The sequence below is a fragment of the Haliotis rufescens genome, unplaced genomic scaffold, assembly GCF_023055435.1.
Source record: "Haliotis rufescens isolate VD_foot unplaced genomic scaffold, xgHalRufe1.0.p SCAF_16, whole genome shotgun sequence".
NCBI classification, from domain to species: domain Eukaryota; kingdom Metazoa; phylum Mollusca; class Gastropoda; order Lepetellida; family Haliotidae; genus Haliotis; species Haliotis rufescens.
The window spans coordinates 11,868,740-11,892,610 of NW_025963846.1; the positions used below are offsets into that span (position 1 = coordinate 11,868,740).

Here is a 23,871-nt window from a genome sequence, read left to right on the forward strand (position 1 = left end):
CTTCAAGTCGTTCGTTCATTCGTTAGTTCGTTTGTTTGTTTGTTCATTCATTCATTTGTTCGATCATTCTTTCATTCATTTGTTTGTTCGATTGTTCATGGCACAAGACCATGGATTACAGTCTCTCTTCAAGTCGTTCGTTATTTTGTTCATTTGTTTGTTCGATCGTTCGTTCGTTCTTTCGTTTGTTTGATTGTTCCAGGCACCAGACCATGGATTACAGTCTCTCTTCAAGTCGTTCATTCGTTCATTCATTTGTTCGTTCGTTCGTTCGTTCGTTCGTTCGTTCGTTCGTTTGTTCGTTCATTCATTTGTTTGTTCAATCGTTCGTTTGTTCATTCGTTTGTTTGATTGTTCCAAGCACCAGACCATGGATTACAGTCTCTCATCAAGTCATTCGTTCGTTCATTCGTTTGTTCGATCGTTCGATTGTTCTTTCGTTTGTTTGATCGTTCCAGGCAGGCAGGTTTGATTGTGTATTATCCCTATCCAGCATTGTGACAGACACCATCTGCTTCACACAGTGTCACCATGTGGGGAATCACATCAAGATCTTCCCATCATATCAAGAGCCAACACTTCAACCACAAGGTCACATCAATTGCTTTTCACAGAAGGAGACACCAATAACTGACATTATTTTACCATTGCGGCAAATCATTATACCCAATCCTAATAAGACCTCCCTCTCTTGATCTCTCATTTCTTTTGGAAGTCATATGAAAATATGAATTAATATTGTTACCGTGGCGATTGGTAGTCCTTGATGGAGAACTCTCGCAGGAAGTGCCAAGAGATGCCACCATTGCAGGAATACTCGAGGTAGACGGCCTCGGTGGGGTCATCTGGTGGAGGGCAGTCCGAGGTCGTGGACAGACTCCCCACGCGCACGGAGTACTGGAGGTATCTTGGAGTAACAGGAGAGTAGCATCAGCAGATTAAAAACTTTAAGAAATTATTTTATCTTACTTGTATTTGACACTTGAAAACACTCCTGGGCCCTATTCCACAAAGCGATCTTAGCTCTTGGATGATCGTAACTCCCATACTTTAACATTTTATATTTTATTAATTTTGCCTACTTTATCCTCTTTATAAATAAAATGAATTATATTCTCTAAAAACAGAAACTTCCCAAAAAGTGCCAAGGCACTGTAGCTGACCTGGATATGTAGTCTTAAATGTCAGACACTGGACAAAGGTTGCTGTCAGTATTAATATTCAAATATTCAAACAGGTCTGTTGAATCCCATAAGAAACAAATACCAAATATGATTTCGTAAAAAAATGGCATATTAATGGCTATATATAACTTTTTCGATATGGCTGCCTCGGTGGCCATTTTGAAATTTGGATTCAAACCTCTCAAGCAAAATGTGGTTCATTACTTCAGCTTCATTGGCTCAGAGCTTTCTGAGGAGAAAATGTTTACGACAACTGACGCACAAAAGAAGACGCACTGCAGACATGGCATCACATTGAGGTAACTTGACTTTCAGCCAGGTGAGCTATGAAAATATCAATCCATATACTGACTGTGCATCTGTTGTATTGAAGTCTGTTGTGAGGAACACTCTGGGTCCATTTCCACTGAATACAAGGGACTTTCCTGCCGAGATGACACCACAGTCAAAGGTGACACTCGCCCCATGGATGGTAAACAACATGGATGATGTCACTACTATGGGGTCTTCAAAACTCTCCATAAAAGACGAGGGACTGGGGACCACAGAATCCTTGCAAGTGGCGCCATTGTAGCCGAAGTCGCAGCTGCAGACAAAACAATAGTACGTCCTTATAACAATCCATGACATACCAGTTAGCATTGTGGTTGTGAGTGAGTGAGTGAGTGAGTGAGTGAGTGAGTGAGTGAGTGAGTGAGTGAGTGAGTGAGTGAGTGAGTGAGTGAGTGAGTGAGTGAGTGAGTGAGTGAGTGAGTGACTGAGCAATATCAGAAGAAAGAATGTCAGTGCAATGATCCCAAAAACTGTTTTTTAAACTACTATTATACCAGAAATAATATATTCTAATATCTTGTTAGTATAGTAGCTGCCTTCATTATATTTTGGACTTAAGACTAAGTCTTTCAGACAGGGTTTTCAGTTGTTTTTTAAACAATTTATAATGAAACAAATTTTCTAAGAATGTACAGTTATAAAGAGAGACAAAGAAAAGCGTTATACAAAAAATGAAAAAAAAAAATACAACCTGCATTGTTCCAGCCCACAAGTGCCATGGTTGTTGCAGCCCTCAGGACAACTGCCAATGAACACTGAAACGAACACCAGGTGTAGCAACACTGACTAAAGAGAAAACAGTATTCAAAAGAACTATTTTTGTATTTGTATTGAGATACTTTTATTATCAGCTACAGATGGAGATACTTTTGCATCAAAATACATCAAGAATTTATGTTCTTTCATATCTTGCAACTCAATTTGTGGCAAAACAGAAAATGAATTATTTCCTTATATGGACAGATCATCTCAGTGAGTTCCACAATGGGGAACTATGAAACAGATTGAACACAGTGGTGACAGAGACAGATTTTGTTTGTTGTTTAACGTGCACTCAGCAATAACCAAGCTATATGACGGCAGTCTATAAATTATCGAGTCTGGATCAGACTATCCAGTGATTGATGTCATGAGCACTGATCTACAGATTTGAGATACAATAACATGCATCATCCAAGTCAGCAAGCCTGACCACCCGATCCCATAAGTCGCTTCTTACGACAAGCATAGTCGCCTCTTACGACAAGCATGGGTTGCTAAAGACCTATTCTACTCCGGATCGTCACAGGTCTGTGGCCTTGTACCCTGATGGCATTGGATGTTGCTTATCATTTCAATCACTGGATTGTCTGGTCCAGACTTGAAGCTCCCCCTACCTACCATCATCTACCGCCCAGTTGGGGGCCCCAGACTCATCCACCTGCCGCCAGCGGAACCTTGTGTATGGCATCAGTGCCTTGTATGGGATGGGGAACGTGAAGCGGGTCCACCTTGTAAAAAACATCATGGGTACAGAGGAAAGTTTATGTTAGGGCTGGCAAAAGATGCTAAACGGAATTATCATCCATGGGAAGACATATTAACGATTATCGATATGAAAATTGTGTCATCGATAATATCTTGCATAAACAATTGTGAATAAAGTTTAACTTTATCGAAACAGACTTGTTATTGTGAATCAAGTCAATTGCCAAAGATGAAAAGCAACTGATGTCCACAGAGTAATCCATGCATAAATGTGTCCGTCCTCACCAGTGGCTTGAAGTGTGTTGATTTCTTTCAGACTTTTTTGCATGTTTGCTCAAAGTTACTTATTTATTTATCGATAATTAATCGATATGAAGTTAACCATTTTCGATCTCTAAGATCTGTATCGATATCCAGTCCTTGTTTTTGTCTTACCGGTGACCGTACTCAGAGAAAATATCTTGTTTATTTACGACTAAAGATAACGTATGTAGTATGAAAGCTACTAAACATTATAAGTGCCAAGGCACTGTAGCTCACTTAGATATTAAGTCAAAATAGTACATAGTTTAAAACACCAACATAGACAGGCACTTAACAAAAACTGCAATCATCATTGATATTGAAATATTTTCCGTATATCCTACTGTTTTGCAGTATTCCAGCTATATGACAGCAGTCAGTAAATAATCATGTCTAGACCAGGCAATTCAGTGATTGAAATCATGAGCATCAATCCACACAAATGGGATACAAAGACATGCATCAACCAAGTCAGTGAGCCTGATCACCTGATCCCTTTAGTTGCCTCTTACGACAAGCATTGGTTGCTGAAGACCAGTTCTGGCTGGGATCTTGATGGTTTGATATTTGAGTGAGTGAGTGAGTTTGGTTTAACACCAATTTAACCATTCTTTAGATATATCACAGGGTGTCAGCTTGATGTGGTCTGAAAGTCCCCATGCATGTAACTACCTTGGTAAAACCGATGACGACTGATCATATGGTGCTGACAGACCAAGGATCATTAACCGGCCAGTCTATAGCATTCAAACCCTTGACCAACAGATCCTGGTATGAGTAAGGGAGGCAACACAGTGCCAAAGATACAACAGAATGTACACTTATGACTTACTGGCTGTGGTCCTGGGTGTGGACCAGCATATCCTGGTATGAGTAAGGGAGGCAACACAGTGCCAAAGATACAATAGAATGTACACTTATGACTCACTAGCTGTGGTCCTGGGTGTGGACCAGCAGATCCTGGCATGAGTAAGGGAGGCAACACAGTGAATGAGATACAATAGAATGTCCAGCTAACACTCACTGGCTGTGGTCCTGGGTGTGAACGGTGGAGGAGAGTGGCTGGTAGGCACCATCACAATGGCCGGACAGACATGGCTCGTGGAGGGTGTGCCATGTGTCTCCGTGATCAGTGCTGTACTCCAGGCTGATACTGGGGTGATACAAAATTGGAAACAATGTCCTTTATTGTTAAAAAGGTAACTACATTGATCACATGTTTTGAAAATACACACATTGGCACCATAGTTAGCCTGAAATAGAATAAAAATACAGACAATATTTTTACATAAATCTTAAGAGAACCATACCCACATGCTGAATGTTGTGTGAGGTCAAGGACTAGTCTTTCATACAGACCCTGAAACAAATATATCTAATACAGCCCATGCTATAATGTTTGGCAAGTCTAGACTACTCCAGTATCAGGAGAAAGTCTCTGGTCTCCTTTATATTATATTTTATAACTATAATTTAACTACTGTTTTTTCTGTAAAACATGTTTATTTCAGAGACTAGATGTTAGTCTAGTCAAGGACCTAAAGACCAAGATGTTCTCAAGCTACAAATGACTGAGTGAGAGAATTTATGTCACTTTCACTATTTCTGTCATGCTGTCTTTGTGAGAAATGCATTCCAATCATAACAATCAGTGTGAATCTGGGTTCAAACCACTGTTTTTGGCAGCTAAGGGACACAACTCTGCACACTGAGCTACAATGAAAGACTCGTGGGTCAGACTGCTCTGTCCTGCACTACAAGGTAACAACAATCTCACCTGTTTTGTTGTAAGTTCAACCCACACTCCATGTTGATACTGAACTGGACCACAGCGTCTGTCGTGGCAGGCATGTATGGCAGCACGGTGATGCCATCTAACACCCAGATGTCCCGATACGGCCCCGTGTTGTACTTCTGTAGCCAGCAGATCCTCGCTTCCGACACATGCGCCACCGACGTCAGTGGAAGGGACACCAGCCTTGCATGCTGAAACAGAAGAGTTTGTCATCAGTGAGTCATTATCAGTGTTATAGCACAGTTGACATCCTGGCTTCGACCTCAATAGGACAGACACCAGACTTGTACGCTGAAACACAAGGGTCAGTCATCAGTGAGTCATTATCAGTGTTATAGCACAGTTGACATCCTGGCTTCGACCTCAATAGGACAGACACCAGACTTGTACGCTGAAACACAAGGGTCAGTCATCAGTGAGTCATTATCAGTGTTATAGCACAGTTGACATGCTGGCTTCGACCTCAATAGGACAGACACCAGACTTGTACGCTGAAACACAAGAGTCAGTCATCAGTGAGTCATTATCAGTGTTATAGCACAGTTGACATCCTGGCTTCGACCTCAATAGGACAGACACCAGACTTGTACGCTGAAACACAAGGGTCAGTCATCAGTGAGTCATTATCAGTGTTATAGCACAGTTGACATCCTGGCTTCGACCTCAATAGGACAGACACCAGACTTGTACGCTGAAACACAAGGGTCAGTCATCAGTGAGTCATTATCAGTGTTATAGCACAGTTGACATGCTGGCTTCGACCTCAATAGGACAGACACCAGACTTGTACGCTGAAACACAAGGGTCAGTCATCAGTGAGTCATTATCAGTGTTATAGCACAGTTGACATCCTGGCTTCGACCTCAATAGGACAGACACCAGACTTGTACGCTGAAACACAAGGGTCAGTCATCAGTGAGTCATTATCAGTGTTATAGCACAGTTGACATCCTGGCTTCGACCTCAATAGGACAGACACCAGACTTGTACGCTGAAACACAAGGGTCAGTCATCAGTGAGTCATTATCAGTGTTATAGCACAGTTGACATGCTGGCTTCGACCTCAATAGGACAGACACCAGCCTCGCATGCTGAAACACAAGGGTCAGTCATCAGTGAGTCATTATCAGTGTTATAGCACAGTTGACATCCTGGCTTCGACCTCAATAGGACAGACACCAGACTTGTACGCTGAAACACAAGGGTCAGTCATCAGTGAGTCATTATCAGTGTTATAGCACAGTTGACATGCTGGCTTCGACCTCAATAGGACAGACACCAGACTTGTACGCTGAAACACAAGGGTCAGTCATCAGTGAGTCATTATCAGTGTTATAGCACAGTTGACATCCTCGTTTATCCAGTGTTTTATCTCCATTTTGTTGTGAGTATTACCCATCCTCAGTAAACTACGGTTATAACGAACTTAAAGGGGCCACTAATTTTAGTTTGTTATGATTGTTATAAGCATATGTATAGCATATATACAGCAGTGGCCATGACAAAAAAACAAGTTCATCATATCCTTCAGTTCATTATAAGCATGTCAGTTATAAACGTAGTTTACTGTAGCACCATAGCTTCATTTAGGAAGTGACATCACATCTCCATCTCTGCATTCTCGCACTCAGCACAGAATTTCTCCAGCTTTTGTGCGTAATCTGATTGGACAGCTATATTTAGCATCTTGCATTCAAATCTAGCTCTGAATGAAACAAGGGTAGTGAATGGCTGCAGGGTATTCATCATACAATAGTGATATCATAATCAAGGTTGCCAAAGGCCTTCACATTAATTTTATGTTTCACGAATTTATTCCAGCTTTTCCACACAAGGTTGGTTGAAATAAAAATACAAATAAAAAGCTATTTATCTATTTATTTATTTATTTATTTATTTGTTTATTTATTTATTTTAAAGTCACTCTGCCATAGAGTTAAAGCTGCAGTTGGTTTCTTTTATTCTTTTATCACTGATAGTGATGTGGACATGGATTTATATATAACATGTTTTTAAGTGGGGGTGGCGGTCTGGTGGTTAAAGCGTTAGCTCGTCACACCGAAGACCCGGGTTCAATTTCCGACATGGGTACAATAGGTGAAGCCCATTTATTTCTGGTGTCCCCCACCGTGATATTGCTGGAATATTGCTAAAAGCGGTGTAAAACCATACTCACTCACTTTAACATTTTTTATTGTATAAAAGGGTCTATATTACAAGCGTGAGACATAATAAAAATAGATATGGTTATGTTTGATTTATTTGGACTGCTTTTCAGTTGGGGCGGCAGGCCCGGGAAACGAAAAAAAATATATCGTGTTGCCTAATGAAGGTTGTTCAAAGGATTATGTGCTGTAGGGCCATTTCGTGCAAAATGTGATATCAAGCTGTGTCTGAATCATCGAGAACCCTTGACATTGAATATCTAGACATAAACTCACTGCTGCATGAACTAACAGTTCAACATAGCTGTGCATGTTTCTAGCGGCTATGAGTCTATGTCCTGATATATACCCATTACAATAACATAAATCCCAAAACACAATGAATGTGCTCAATTGATCTTGTGCTCAGTTTAAATTGAAAAGATGTTGAATGTGAGCTTGGGTTACAAAAATATTCAATGGGTTGTTTGTTTTGCATTGTTGTCGTGAAAATTAAGATACTACAAAGATTGAAATATTTGGATATAATCTCAACTGTTGGAATATCGATGACTGTATCATGGATTTCAATTTCAAGGCCTATTTTGTTCCATTTTTCTAGGGATAACAGTGACATCTCACATATTTGTCAAGTCAGCTTTTGGTACAAAGGGCAATCATTAAGGTGCCCAGAGTAATCTGTTGCTGGGTGCCGTTGTACAAAACAACCTTTGCTGTCATAAGTCTATGTAAAGGTATGGGAGTTACGATCAACTTAGCGCTAAGATCACTTTGTTGAGCACCCTGATCAGGTGACTGCAAACAATCCTGATGATGATGACCTACCCTGTAGTCCTCTGGCTTGAGTTTGTCGATGAAGAATGTGTTGCCGCTGCGGTCTTCCACGTACACCTGCACAAAGCTGGCCGGCTTGTCTGACGAGTGGCACCCTCCCACACCTGTCACATGAGTTGTCAGCAACATTATAGCAATTTCACAGCAATATTTCAGCAATTTCACAGCAACATTTCAGCAATTTCACAACAACATTATAGCAATTTCACAGCAACATTATAGCAATTTCACAGAAACATTATTGCAATTTCACAGCAAAATAATAGCAATTTCACAGCAACATTATAGCAATTTCACAGCAACATTTCAGTAATGTCACAGCAACATTTTGACCACTTTACTGCAACATCATAAGAGATAACAGCAACATTACAGCAATGTCACAGCAACATTTTGACCACTTTACTGCAGATAACAGCAACATGACAGCAGCATTGTGTGACATTATAGCAATGTCAGCAACATCATGGCAACAGCGATGACATTACAGCAGTATTATGGCAACATTGCAAAAATATTACAGCAACATTGAAACAACATTGTAGCAATATCACAGCAACATTGTAGCAACATTTAGATAATATTGTAGCAACATTGCAGTAACATTACAGCTTCATTACGGCAACATTGTAGTAACTCTTCAGCAACATCTCAGTGGACCAAGGAGTTCTTAACAAGTAATTCCATGGCTGACCTATCCCGAAGACAAATCGGAGGTTCCCAGCAGCTGTTACGTCCATGTAGTCGGTGCAGACCTGCCGCTTCCCTGTCTCAAACATCACCAGGGCATTCAGCTCGTCCACAATGCCGCACAGCACGTTGGCAGCGCCACCTACAACCTCCCAGCTGAAGACAATTTTAAACTCAATTAGTGCATGTTTATGCATGAAAATACGAAGACAAGTAATAAAATATGATAATTATATAAAAAAGTATAAATGATGTGTACTGCCTTCTTTCTGTTTTCCACAACTTTAGATATTTCAACTTTTTAAAGGCTGCTATTATTGACCTGGATATATTTTCATTCAAGAAACAATTACAGGTCCTTACTCTGAATCTACTCCCAATTCAAACTGTTCATAAAGGAGACTGCTCGGGCTGACATCAGGTTCAAGGTCAAGGTCGCGGGTCACCATGTAGTTCAGTGTCTGATTAGGTTCAATGAAGGTCATCGTGTTGCTGTCTGACTGGCAGGTTTGCTGAGGATGAAACATTGCAAGAAATATGTTTTGTGTGAAAAAATGCTCTGTGAAATACTATTAGTCTTACAGATAAACCTAAATTAGGGACCAGCCGCCATTTATTACAGGAAGAATGGTGAGTGAGTGAGTATGGTTTTACGCCGCTTTTAGCAATATTCCAGCAATATCACGGCGGGGGACATCAGAAATGGGCTTCACACATTGTACACATGTTGGGAATCAAACCCGGGTCTTCGGCGTGACGAGCGAACGCTTTAACCACTAGGCTACCCAACCGCCCCCCCCAGGAAGAATGGGGTGAGGGGTGGTGGAGGGTGAGAGGTTTTTGATGCACTCATGTACTGAAAATAATGACCTTCCGCTAAAGCTTGTCATATTTTAGGATGACCCTCCCCATGAACTTGTACATTCTCTTCATGACCCTCGCCGAAAGACAAAATGCAAAAGCGCATGATATTTTATGATAAAATGTCCAGTTTTGAATGCCCCTCCTCAAATATGTGAATTCTTTATGACCCTCCCCTAGAGAGGGTCCCTCTGACATCACATTAACAGCGTAACAATGGCAAGGATTCTTAAAGTCAGGTGAGGTAAAATTGGGTTTAATGTCGCGTCCCAAATTATTGCACTCATATAGCAACATGTGTGTGAGTGTGCATGTGTGTGTGTGTGTGGGGGGGGGGGGGGGGGGGGGCTGCTTGTACTAGTCAGGTTTGATGCCAATTTATTTACACTTAGATACCATGCTGCAGTTTTACATGAATATCCCTGAGGAGTCTTAAAGCATAGAATGTTGTTACTCTGCAATATTCCAGCTATATGACGGCAGTCTGTAAGTAATTGAGTCGGGACCAGACAATCCAGTGATTGATATCATGAGCATCAATTTATGCAATTAAACCTTTTAGGTTCACCTCAGTTTCATCAGGGGTGTCCACGTAATGTGTGCTTACAGAGTAGCTGTGCTCACATTTTTCAAAATCGTATCATGATGAAAATGAATTATGACCTGACACTTACCCGTATATTTCCTCCTGGGAAGAACATCAAGTTGCCTGGGTCCACGGGGTCAAAGGTCTCGTGCAGCTGTGTGGGAGGGTGAGCTACATTGACAACTACCACATTATCTATAGCCCAGCAACTCTTGAACGTGTTGGACGTGAGCGCTCGCAACTCACGGCGATGGCGCCTTGTTCGGAACAGACCCTTCTTCACAAACCGAGAAGCATCTTGTTGTCGAGGTCTGGATCCCTTTCTGTGCTTGGTGAAACGTGAGGGTTCATCTTGGGAGGGTCTGAGGGGCAATGGGGCATAAGTGGCAGTGGGGGAGGGGTAGGTCATCGGCTGGGTTGTGGGTAGGGTGGTAGGATGGGTTGTTGGATGGGTGGAGGGGTGAGTGGTAGGATGGGATGGTGGATGGGTGATTGAAGGCGACGTAGGTTGTGTGGTTGGTTGTGTGGTTGGTTGTGTGGTTGGTTGGGTGGTTGGTTGGGTGGTAGGGAGGGTTGTTGAATGGGTGGAGGAGGAGTGGGTGGATGGTTCAGTGGTAGTGTGGGTTGGAGGATGGGTTGTAGGGGGGTCTGTAGACAGAACTGTAGATATGACCTCCGTATGCAGGCTAGTAGTGTCAGTATGTGTTGTTGCTGCAGAGGAACTAGCCACTGTGGAGTGGACAAATGGCAGTGTGGTCTCTTCCTCAGCCTCGGTGTGGAGGGACTCATCATGGGCTCTCTCGGGGAAGTGCACTGGGTTGGTCCGGGACTCGGATGTGGTGTCATGGTGAGGCGGTATTGTAGGGTGGTAAGGTGTGGTTGGGGGAGGGGCAGGTGAGATGGTTGGGTAGGGGGTCTGAATCCACCTCAGACAGATGCCCTCTCTTCTGCCTTCTACAGGTAAAGTCACCAGGTGAATCTCTGCCTCGCTGCTGGTTGGAGGTCTGGAAAAAAGTCAAATCAGAATACCATGACATTGGTTTACGGCCACCATCACACTGTGACCTGCAATGTCACACCACACCTGTACTGCCACCATCACACTGTGACCTGCACTGTCACGTCACACCTGTACTGCCACCATCACACTGTGACCTGCACTGTCACATCCCACCTGTACTGCCACCATCACACTGTGACCTGCACTGTCACATCACACCTGTACTGCCAACATCACACTGTGACCTGCACTGTCACACCACACCTGTACTGCCACCATCACACTGTGACCTGCACTGTCACATCACACCTGTACTGCCAACATCACACTGTGACCTGCACTGTCATGTAACACCTGTACTGCCAACATCACACTGTGACCTGCACTGTCACATCACACCTGTACTGCCACCATCACACTGTGACCTGCACTGTCACATCACACCTGTACTGCCAACATCACACTGTGACCTGCACTGTCACACCACACCTGTACTGCCAACATCACACTGTGACCTGCACTGTCACATCACACCTGTACTGCCAACATCACACTGTGACCTGCACTGTCATGTAACACCTGTACTGCCACCATCACACCGTGACCTGCACTGTCACACCACACCTGTACTGCCAACATCACACTGTGACCTGCACTGTCATGTCACACCTGTACTGCCAACATCACACTGTGACCTGCACTGTCACACCACACCTGTACTGCCACCATCACACTGTGACCTGCACTGTCACACCACACCTGTACTGCCACCATCACACTGTGACCTGCACTGTCACATCACACCTGTACTGCCAACATCACACTGTGACCTGCACTGTCACATCCCACCTGTACTGCCACCATCACACTGTGACCTGCACTGTCACGTCACACCTGTACTGCCACCATCACACCGTGACCTGCACTGTCACGTCACACCTGTACTGCCACCATCACACCATGACCTGCACTGTCACGTCATACCTGTACTGTCATGTCACACCTGTCCTGTCATGTTACACCTGTACTGTCACGTCATACCTGTACTGTCATGTCACACCTGTACATCAGAGTGTCCCTTACCTGAGCCTCTCTATCTCCTCCCACTGTGTGCAGCCATGCGTCCCAAACATCACAATGATGTCACGGTCCTCACTATCGCTGCGGCCACAAGTTCCAGCCGCTGCCAACACAAAATAGACAACTCTCATCTAGTGCATTACAATAATAAGTCATAAAAACAACATCCTTACTGGTATATCTATATGTGGAGCCTTTATGCATTAATGAAAATAAACGTTCCATAAAACTAGAGAAGTTTAGGACTCTTTACTTCTTTGTCTAGATAATTTGTAACCTTCTTTGAGTGAGTGGTTTGTGTTCAATGTCCCTTTCAATATTATGTCTTTCATACAACAAAATGTCAGCTGAAGGAGAAAATCCAAAGTGGGGCAGGTCGTAGAGAGTTTCCACTTGAAAACCCATGAACACAAGTAGAGTGCTGACAGATCAGGAAGGCCTTAGTTAACCTGGGAGGTCAAATATGTCCCCTTATGGACTGCAAGGCCATCTGTGTCCCCTTATTGACCACAAGGCCAACTGTGTCCCTCGTGGCCCACAAGGAAAATTTGGTCCACATATGTACCACAAAGCAAAATACGTCCCTTTATGGACCACAAGGCCAACTGTTTCCCCTTATGGACCACAAGGCCGACTGTTTCCCCTTATAGACCACAAGGCCAATTGTGTCCCCTTATAGACCACAAGGCTAACTGTGTCCCCGTGCAAACCACAAGGCCAACTGTTTCCCCTTATGGACGAAAAGGCCATATACATCACTTTATGGACCACAAGGCCAACTGTGTCCCCTTATGGACCACAAGGACGACTGTTTCCCCTTATAGACCACAAGGCCAATTGTGTCCCCTTATAGACCACAAGGCTAAATGTGTCCCCAGGCAAACCACAAGGCCAACTGTGTCCCCTTATGGACCACAAGGCCAATTGTGTCCCCTTATAGACCACAAGGCTAAATGTGTCCCCGTGCAAACCACAAGGCCAACTGTGTCCCCCTTATGGACCACAAGGCCGACTGTTTCCCCTTATAGACCACAAGGCTAACTGTGTCCCAATGCAAACCACAAGGCCAACTGTGTCCCCTTATGAACCACAAGGCCGACTGTTTCCCCTTATGGACCACAAGGACAACTGTGTCCACTCATTCTCTTGAGCTCAGGTTCAATCACCCACTTACACAATGCAAACTGGACAACTCGAGCTGTAGTCATGTTGAGGGGCACTGTAGTCTGGAATGGGAAACATACACAGATATTATAAGCAGGGTCTCTATCACAATATCGCATGTTCAAAATATAAACCATATACAAGAATACATTGATAGCAATATTGATCCAAATAACTCTGTAACCAACTGTTTGATGGAATTAGGGATTAGGAATAATCCAGCAGGAATTCCAGCAAAATCAGAGCATAGGATACGAAGAATGTTTCACACATTGACCTCATGTCGGGGATCAAATGTTGGTCTTCAGCAAGACCCCATAAATATCTGGGTTAGATTTGGTCTTCAGCAAGACCCCGTAAATATCTGGGTTAGATTTGGTCTTCAGCAAGACCCCTTAAATATCTGGGTTAGATTTGGTCTTCAGCAAGACCCCTTAAATATCTGGGTTAGATTTGGTCTTCAGCAAGACCCCGTAAATATCTGGGTTAGATTTGGTCTTCAGCAAGACCCCGTAAATATCTGGGTTAGATTTGGTCTTCAGCAAGACCCCGTAAATATCTGGGTTAGAACTGGTCTTCCGCAACCCACGCTTGTCAGCATCGACTCACAGGGTCGGGTGGTCAGGTTTGCTGACTTAGTTGAAGCAAGTCTTCTTATCCCAATTGCGTATATCAGTGCTCATGATGTCAATCATTGGATTGTCTGCTCCAGACACGATTATCAAAAGACCGCTGTCATAAAAGCTCGAATTTTTCTGTGTGCAGCATGAAAGAACAAACAAACCTTAGCAAGACTTGCATCACTTTCACCATTGTAATACCCTGGTCCCCCTCCCCTCCCCCTCCCCCTCCCCCTCCTAGGTTCTGTACAATAGTGTCAGAGACACCATGCCTACCATCTGCCCTCCCCTCCCCTCCCCCTCCTAGGTTCTGTACAATAGTGTTAGAGACACCATGCCTACCATCTGCCCTCCCCTCCCCCTCCCCCTCCTAGGTTCTGTACAATAGTGTTAGAGACACCATGCCTACCTGCTCCCCCCCCCCTCCCCATTCCCCTCCTAGGTTCTGTACAATAGTGTTAGAGACACCATGCCTACCTGCTCCCCCTCTCTTCCCCCTCCCCCTCCTAGGTTCTGTACAATAGTGTTAGAGACAACATGCCTACCTGCTCCCCCTCCCCTCCCCCTCCCCCTCCTAGGTTCTGTACAATAGTGTTAGAGACAACATGCCTACCTGCTCCCCCTCCCCCTCCCCATCCCCCTCCTAGGTTCTGTACAATAGTGTTAGAGACAACATGCCTACCTGCTCCCCCTCCCCTCCCCCTCCCCCTCCTAGGTTCTGTACAATAGTGTTAGAGACAACATGCCTACCTGCTCCCCCTCCCCCCTCCCCATCCCCCTCCTAGGTTCTGTACAATAGTGTTAGAGACAACATGCCTACCTGCTCCCCCTCCCCCTCCCCCTCCTAGGTTCTGTACAATAGTGTTAGAGACAACATGCCTACCTGCTCCCCCTCCCCCTCCCCCTCCTAGGTTCTGTACAGTAGTGTTAGAGACAACATGCCTACCTGCTCCCCCTCCCCTCCCCCTCCCCCTCCTAGGTTCTGTACAATAGTGTTAGAGACAACATGCCTACCTGCTCCCCCTCCCCCTCCCCCTCCTAGGTTCTGTACAATAGTGTTAGAGACAACATGCCTACCTGCTCCCCCTCCCCCTCCCCCTCCTAGGTTCTGTACAATAGTGTTAGAGACAACATGCCTACCTGCTCCCCCTCCCCTCCCCCTCCTAGGTTCTGTACAATAGTGTTAGAGACAACATGCCTACCTGCTCCCCCTCTCTTCCCCCTCCCCCTCCTAGTTTCTGTACAATAGTGTTAGAGACAACATGCCTACCTGCTCCCCCTCCCCTCCCCCTCCCCCTCCCCCTCCTAGGTTCTGTACAATAGTGTTAGAGACAACATGCCTACCTGCTCCCCCTCCCCTCCCCCTCCCCCTCCTAGGTTCTGTACAATAGTGTTAGAGACAACATGCCTACCTGCTCCCCCCTCCCCCTCCCCTCCCCCTCCTAGGTTCTGTACAATAGTGTTAGAGACAACATGCCTACCTGCTCCCCCTCCCCCTCCCCCTCCTAGGTTCTGTACAATAGTGTTAGAGACAACATGCCTACCTGCTCCCCCTCCCCATCCCCCTCCTAGGTTCTGTACAATAGTGTTAGAGACAACATGCCTACCTGCTCCCCCTCCCCCCTCCCCCTCCTAGGTTCTGTACAATAGTGTTAGAGACAACATGCCTACCTGCTCCCCCTCCCCCCTCCCCTCCCCCTCCTAGGTTCTGTACAATAGTGTTAGAGACAACATGCCTACCTGCTCCCCCTCCCCCCTCCCCATCCCCCTCCTAGGTTCTGTACAATAGTGTTAGAGACAACATGCCTACCTGCTCCCCCTCCCCCCTCCCCTCCCCCTCCTAGGTTCTGTACAATAGTGTTAGAGACAACATGCCTACCTGCTCCCCCTCCCCCTCCCCCTCCTAGGTTCTGTACAATAGTGTTAGAGACAACATGCCTACCTGCTCCCCCTCCCCCTCCCCCTCCTAGGTTCTGTACAATAGTGTTAGAGACAACATGCCTACCTGCTCCCCCTCCCCTCCCCCTCCCCCTCCTAGGTTCTGTACAATAGTGTTAGAGACAACATGCCTACCTGCTCCCCCTCCCCTCCCCCTCCCCCTCCTAGGTTCTGTACAATAGTGTTAGAGACACCATGCCTACCTGCTCCCCCTCTCTTCCCCCTCCTAGGTTCTGTACAATAGTGTTAGAGACAACATGCCTACCTGCTCCCCCTCCCCTCCCCCTCCCCCTCCTAGGTTCTGTACAATAGTGTTAGAGACAATATGCCTACCTGCTCCCCCTCCCCTCCCCATCCCCCTCCTAGGTTCTGTACAATAGTGTTAGAGACAACATGCCTACCTGCTCCCCCTCCCCCTCCCCCTCCTAGGTTCTGTACAATAGTGTTAGAGACAACATGCCTACCTGCTCCCCCTCCCCCCTCCCCATCCCCCTCCTAGGTTCTGTACAATAGTGTTAGAGACAACATGCCTACCTGCTCCCCCTCCCCCCTCCCCATCCCCCTCCTAGTTTCTGTACAATAGTGTTAGAGACAATATGCCTACCTGCTCCCCCTCCCCCTCCCCCTCCTAGGTTCTGTACAATAGTGTTAGAGACAACATGCCTACCTGCTCCCCCTCCCCTCCCCATCCCCCTCCTAGTTTCTGTACAATAGTGTTAGAGACAATATGCCTACCATTTGTCTGATGCCTTCTCTCTTGCAGAACACGGCAGCCTTGTCAAACATGACAGGACCACACCCATCACCCACCGTGCCTCCCTCCGTAGCCTGCCTGGAACACAGACCCTCACACAATGTCAGCTCAAGAAATGGAAACAGCACAAATATCCTCAAACAAAAAACACATATTTCTTTTCTTCATGATACATGATACTCACAGGATTCTTTTACAGAGGTTTGTTGTAAGTCACTGGTTTGTTGTGAGAAACTGGGACATTGTCTCTAAATATTTATTCATTTTTCAAATTTCCGAGTCCCACGATGGGACCTTCTGATCAGAGGTCGGACGCCTTGTCCACATGACCAAAGAGGTTAACCTGTCAGCAAGCTGACAAGGTAAGGATATCATCTGTGGGATGACTCCACGCCCTGCTACGTTGGTAGACAAAGTTGTATTTGTGACATCTTCCACGACCTTGCCCTTCTTAATAAAAAATGAAATGCATTTGAGTAAGATTGTTTTGGATGCTGATGTGAGGGTGTCTTAATTTGGCTGTGTCCCAGTAAAATTTAAAATTAAACATAATTTTTCAGTAACATTTTTCTTTGATTATCAGTTCTCCTCACCAGAGGTCACTCCTGAAGCCCGGCTGGGAGTCAAAGTCGTCTCGGAGGATCACTGAGTCGGAGTGGATCTGAGCAAGTTCTGGTCGGAGTGGCGAGGTGGTGGCAGCTGCAAGGTCATGATTACAACAGACATTAGGTGTGTAATGATTGGTCGAAGTATTCATCTATCCATGGACTAATGGTAATGCATCTAAGATAAGTTAAAATATCACTAAATCACGTTGATGTCGCTCTCTTCACTATTATCATGGACAGTAGGGCTGGGATGGGTAACTCGGGTACCCCAGTCAGGTGGGTACTGAGTAGGACCCGGGTACCCACAGGACTACCCGGACCCGTGGTTAGTCATGTGATATATAGTTTAATGACAAAAATTATCTAGAACTCTATGGTTACACTACATGTCACTAATGTTCGCATTTCTTTCTGACTATGCACCAATTCCTTTTGACTTTTCATATGGTTGAGTAAAGATATAACTTAAGTCAACTTCAGTGTATGCATGATCAGATCGTTGAATAAGTGTATCTTGCAATTTTGCAAGTGCTATGGCAAAAAACATTCCCAATCGGACATTTTGGATCTCTTGAGACCTACAATGGGTACCGGGGGTCGAAATAGGGGGGTCGGTACCCGGGTAGTAAATTTGGACTCGTCCCAGCCCTAATGGACAGTACCATAAACCAATTAACTTACCAATGCTTTTGATGCACAATACACATTTAATATTTCTGACAATGTATGTAGGAATCATTCACAATATGTTCACTGACTTATATATAAGATACTTTCCAAACAACTTGTGAGCCTTGTACATGGTGGACATCAACAAGGACGTCTACATTGTGGCAAGGTTGAGGTATTCATCATAATACTGCAACACTAAAGTGAAACCTCACTTCTCCGGACACTGTTTGTCAAGAAAACCCACCTTTAATGCTAGGAATGCTGAATCTCATATAAATTAGAATTTACCACGATATCTCTCTGTGTGAAGATCTGGTGACACATCCCTAGGAGATTGTGTAAGGTTTACTTTCTAATCAGACAATCAAGTTAAAGGCAAATACTCCGCATGAAAAAAGCATTAGGAGCAGCAAATCTGATTTCTGTATCTCCAAATTGTACATAAACAGACATTTTCAATAGGATATAATAAAGGCCAAGCTCTTGTTGTTGTAAATAGTTAACAGACCCTGTCATTTCTGAGCACTATGAAATCTACACCACAAATAAGTGAGTGAGTGAGGTTTTTACGTCGCTTTTAGCAATATTCCAGCAATATCATGGCAGGGGACACCACAAATGGGTTTCACACATTGTACCAATGGTCTTCAAACCTGGGTCTTTGGCATGATGAGCGAACGATTTAATCACTAGGATACCCGGCCCCCCACAAATAAGTGAGTACAATTGAAGGCACATATGAGTTTTTTGTGTAATAAGCTCCATTCAAAGTGGAGAGGTGGTGGCAAATAAGCTGTCAGAGGAGAGACCAAAGCGATGCAGATTGTACAAAAGCAAGTATGTGTATTGAGTTAAAAAGCAAGGATCATAATTTGACGTTGAACCCACAATCAGCGGATCCTGGCACAACTAATGGAAGCAACTCTGAAAAAGCTTCATATGCATCTCAAACCACTTGACCACTCATGCCCTAAACAATTAGAAGTGGTATTTTAACAATTTGTCTTATTTAATTATGTAACAAAACCCGAGGACAATGTTCGTCCGAGTTTCTCTCCTCGCCAGCCCTCACCTCCCTCCTCACACATCTGGAACACGGTGGTGTCCTTGAAAAGCAGCTGGTGCCCCAGGGTCGCCGTCGCTCTGTGGGAGAGGAGAGTGACAGCATGTCACTATCTATCTATCTATCTATCTATCTATCTATCTATCTATCAGGCCAAAATCACCACGCCTGGCATGTCACACAATTTTCTATTAATGGGACAAAATAATTTACAGATGTTATAATGAAATAGGGATACATTGTGACACATAAAGGAAATCAAATCACAAAAATCAAACAGCTCTCAATCAAACCTGAAAAAGCATGCGGTATTGGAGAGCATGCGATCCAAATTGGAGACAAGCTTAAGCAAGAGATACGGAGACAAGCTTAAACATAAGGTACTGTGGACCTAGTCTGTCCTGGATTCGAACGGAGACAAGCTTAAACATAAGTTACTGGGGACCTATTCTGTCCTGGATTCAAACGGAGACAAGCTTAAACATAAGGTACTGGGGACCTAGTCTGTCCTGGATTCCAATGGAGACAAACTTAAACATAAGGTACTGGGGACCTAGTCTGTCCTGGATTCCAATGGGAGACAAGCTTAAACATAGGGTACTGGGGACCTAGTCTGTCCTGGATTCCAATGGGAGACAAGCTTAAACATAAGGTACTGGGGACCTAGTCTGTCCTGTATTCCAACGGAGACAAGCTTAAACATAAGGTACTGGGGACCTAGTCTGTCCTGGATTCCAATGGGAGACAAGCTTAAACATAAGGTACTGGGGACCTAGTCTGTCCTGTATTCCAACGGAGACAAGCTTAAACATAAGGTACTGGGGACCTATTCTGTCCTGGATTCGAACGGAGATAAGCTTAAACATAAGGTACTGGGGACCTAGTCTGTCCTGGATTCCAATGGAGACAAACTTAAACATAAGGTACTGGGGACCTAGTCTGTCCTGGATTCCAATGGGAGACAAGCTTAAACATAGGGTACTGGGGACCTAGTCTGTCCTGGATTCCAATGGGAGACAAGCTTAAACAAAAGGTACTGGGGACCTAGTCTGTCCTGGATTCCAACGGAGACAAGCTTAAACATAAGGTACTGGGGACCTAGTCTGTCCTGGATTCCAATGGGAGACAAGCTTAAACATAAGGTACTGGGGACCTAGTCTGTCCTGTATTCCAGTGGAGACAAACTTAAACATAAGGTACTGGGGACCTAGTCTGTCCTGGATCCCAATGGGAGACAAGCTTAAACATAAGGTACTGGGGACCTAGTCTGTCCTGGATTCCAATGGAGACAAACTTAAACATAAGGTACTGGGGACCTATTCTGTCCTAGATCCCAATGGAGACAAACTTAAACATAGGGTACTGGGGACCTATTCTGTCCTAGATCCCAATGGGAGACAAGCTTAAGCATAAGATACTGGGGACCTATTCTGTCCTGGATTCCAATGGAGACAAGCTTAATCATAAGGTACTGGGGACCTATTCTGTCCTGGATTCCAATGGGAGAAAAGCTTATGCATGAGATACTGGGAAGGCTATTCTGTCCCCAAGCCAATGGGAGACAAGCTACATTTTGAGACACTGGGTGTGTGTGTGTGGGGGGGGCTCTTTTCTAAAGGATTCCAATGGGGGACAAGCTTATGCATGAGATACTGGCAGCCTAATCTCTCCTGGATTCCAATGGGAGAAAAGCTTATACATGAGATACTGGGAACCTAATGACTCCTGGATTCCAATGGGAGACAAGCATGGGGTACTAGTCACCTACTCTTCTTCCTGGATCCCCTTGGGATATAAGCATAGGGTTCTGTAAATCTAGCCTACTCTTGAATCTGAACGGGAGTTAAGCCGGCATACTAGGAAACCATCATACCCCAAAATGCAAACCCCCATGATATATGTGACAGCTGAAGAACCAGTACTCACAAAAAGCTGACGCAGCCAGTGCCCTCCGATGGCGCCATCCACATGAAGGCCAACTCGTGAACCGGCTGACGGCTGACATGGGAGTGGACGATGGAACACATCAGGTTTGTTCCCATTGGCTGTGAGCCAAAGAAGCTCCGCCCACCCATCATCCTGGATTGGATGTCCGTGGTCAGTGTGTAGAGTCCAGTCAACAGGAAGCCATCAAAGTTCATGCTGGACGACACGGTCACTAGAGACACAATAGCATTTCAATCTTTAGGAAATTAAAAAATAAATTTTTGGTAATTCAAATTCAGATTTCTTTGACAAACAGACTTTTTCTATTGTTCCCTCAGTTCCTTCATAAATTATCGATACTCAAAATCACCAGCAACTCTCTAATTCAAACTTTTTGCACTTCAGACTTCATATTGAAATTACGGTCCCAACAACGAGTTAACTATTGAAAAGAAGCTGTCTAAATTGGACTGGACCAGACCAGACTGGACAGGATATTCTTTCACTTTGACGTAAGCTCAGTCAATGTCAGCTAAAACAACACTGCTAATTCTGCATGTAATCTATTGACCATGACACTTTGTTGTCTGCTTGGTTAATTAGAACCTAAGCTTAGTTAGATTAACTCGGTGTCATGAGCGTGTCAGTAAATAACAGTAAACACAGCTGTCATTATCAATTGCAATGGCTGAGCGACCGGCAAAGAAAAGGCAATTTTGAAAAACAATTCTTCAGAAACATAAGCATGTTTTAAGATGTATTAACGCCAGCCCATGGCAATATTTCTTGTACAATGTGTGCATGTGTGTAAAGATGAATGATTGTTGTTTTTTGTTTTGTCTTCAGTCCAACTTTTGTACTCTGTGTAATCCGGACCTCGCCATAAACAAGACGTTTTTACCAGTCCCAACCAAGTCCGTATTGAACAGATCCCACTGCTCTTGAAATGTCAGGTTCAAGTTTCTAGCGTGAGTGAGGATAAGGGTCTTATGCTTACAGTTATCTCTCTAAAAGACAATGCATTAATTCATTAGTTCCTTGATAGTCTTTAACAAGCACTAACTCATACAGACAAAAACATTAACACCATATATGGTATGTCCCTGACATTTGGTATTCTATGACATCACTGAAGTCATGCCACATATTGCTTGTCCCAGACATCTGCGTCCATTGGCGCAAAATGACCTTAGTGCTACAACTATCAAATCAGGAAATATTTAAGCATGGGAATAACCATCATTATAGTGCTAAGATCACTTTGTGAAAATGTACCCTGGTGTTCTATCAAATCAGTCACACCATATATTGTCTGTACCAGACAACTGGCGATTTATAACACGAATACAGTAACACCATAAGGACTAGAAGTTGGATAACATTGAAGGAGAGAGTATTGTTTTACTGCTCTATATATTTCCAGTATATTTGTTTGGTGTTTTTCACTGTTAAATGCAGAGGTAGTTCAGATAAACCAGTGACTGATATCATGAGCAACGAGTATGATGACATGTAATAAATAAAGTCATGAAGTCTGTCTACCCGGTCCATTATGTTGTCTTGGTTGGTGGAACCTATTCTAACCAAGAATCCCCATTGGGAGACCAGCACAGGTTGGTGGGGACCTATTCTAACCAAGAATCCCCATTGGGAGACCAGCACAGGTTGGTGGGGAACTATTCTAACCAAGAATCCCCATTGGGAGACCAGCACAGGTTGGTGGGGAACTATTCTAACCAAGAATCCCCATCGGGAGACAAGCACAGGTTGGTGGAGACCTATTCTAACCAAGAATCCCCATTGGGAGACCAGCACAGGTTGGTGGGGGCCTATTCTTACCAAGAATCCCCATTGGGAGACCAGCATAGGTTGGTGGGGAACTATTCTTACCAAGAATCCCCATTGGGAGACCAGCACAGGTTGGTGGAGAACTATTCTTACCAAGAATCCCCATTGGGAGACCAGCACAGGTTGGTGGGGAACTATTCTTACCAAGAATCCCCATTGGGAGACCAGCATAGGTTGGTGGGGGCCTATTCTAACCAAGAATCCCCATTGGGAGACCAGCATAGGTTGGTGTGGGCCTATTCTAACCAAGAAACCCCATTGGGAGACCAGCATAGGTTGGTGGGGAACTATTCTAACCAAGAATCCCCATTGGGAGACCAGCACAGGTTGGTGGGGACCTATTCTAACCAAGAATCCCCATTGGGAGACCAGCACAGGTTGGTGGGGAACTATTCTAACCAAGAATCCCCATTGGGAGACCAGCATAGGTTGGTGGGAACCTATTCTAACCTGGAATCCCCATGTCATTACAACCAGCACAGGTTGGTGGGGAACTATTCTAACCAAGAATCCCCATTGGGAGACCAGCATAGGTTGGTGGGGAACTATTCTAACCAAGAATCCCCATTGGGAGACCAGCATAGGTTGGTGGGAACCTATTCTAACCTGGAATCCCCATGTCATTACAACCAGCACAGGTTGATGGGGACCTATTCTAACCTGGAATCCCAATGGTACAACCAGCACAGGTTGCTGGGGACCTATTCTAACCCAGAATCCCCATGTCATTGCATGGATCGATGCTCATGATATCAATCACTGGATTATCTGGGCCAGACTTGATTATTTACAGACCGCCGTCATATAGCTTGAATATTGCTGAGTGTGGCGTTAAACAACAAACCAACCAACCAACCAATCAAAAGTTATATTTGACACTGCAACCCAATTATTCTATGGAGACAATGACTGAGAGGCGTGCTCGTATATTTCAGTACTGGGTATGGTGGTAAGAGAGACTTTGTAGCTAGCCATCTTGA

At 44.6% G+C, this 23,871-nt stretch overlaps 1 protein-coding gene across 1 annotated transcript in view; it reads right to left on the minus strand.

Moving 5' to 3' along the window:
- Positions 1-23,871, minus strand: part of LOC124135067 (reelin-like) — a 123,035-nt gene that overhangs the window by 92,535 nt on the left and 6,629 nt on the right. The window contains exons 3-18 of the mRNA XM_048396870.1: positions 21,044-21,275; positions 19,127-19,197; positions 17,368-17,473; positions 16,756-16,852; positions 13,473-13,524; positions 12,302-12,401; positions 10,307-11,222; positions 9,135-9,283; positions 8,776-8,927; positions 8,073-8,185; positions 5,065-5,273; positions 4,312-4,440; positions 2,898-3,007; positions 2,209-2,272; positions 1,537-1,770; positions 746-907 (exon numbers count right to left, since the gene is read on the minus strand). Of these exons, the coding sequence (XP_048252827.1) occupies positions 746-907; positions 1,537-1,770; positions 2,209-2,272; positions 2,898-3,007; positions 4,312-4,440; positions 5,065-5,273; positions 8,073-8,185; positions 8,776-8,927; positions 9,135-9,283; positions 10,307-11,222; positions 12,302-12,401; positions 13,473-13,524; positions 16,756-16,852; positions 17,368-17,473; positions 19,127-19,197; positions 21,044-21,275 (2,896 nt within the window). The remainder of the gene's footprint in view (positions 1-745; positions 908-1,536; positions 1,771-2,208; positions 2,273-2,897; positions 3,008-4,311; positions 4,441-5,064; positions 5,274-8,072; positions 8,186-8,775; positions 8,928-9,134; positions 9,284-10,306; positions 11,223-12,301; positions 12,402-13,472; positions 13,525-16,755; positions 16,853-17,367; positions 17,474-19,126; positions 19,198-21,043; positions 21,276-23,871) is intronic.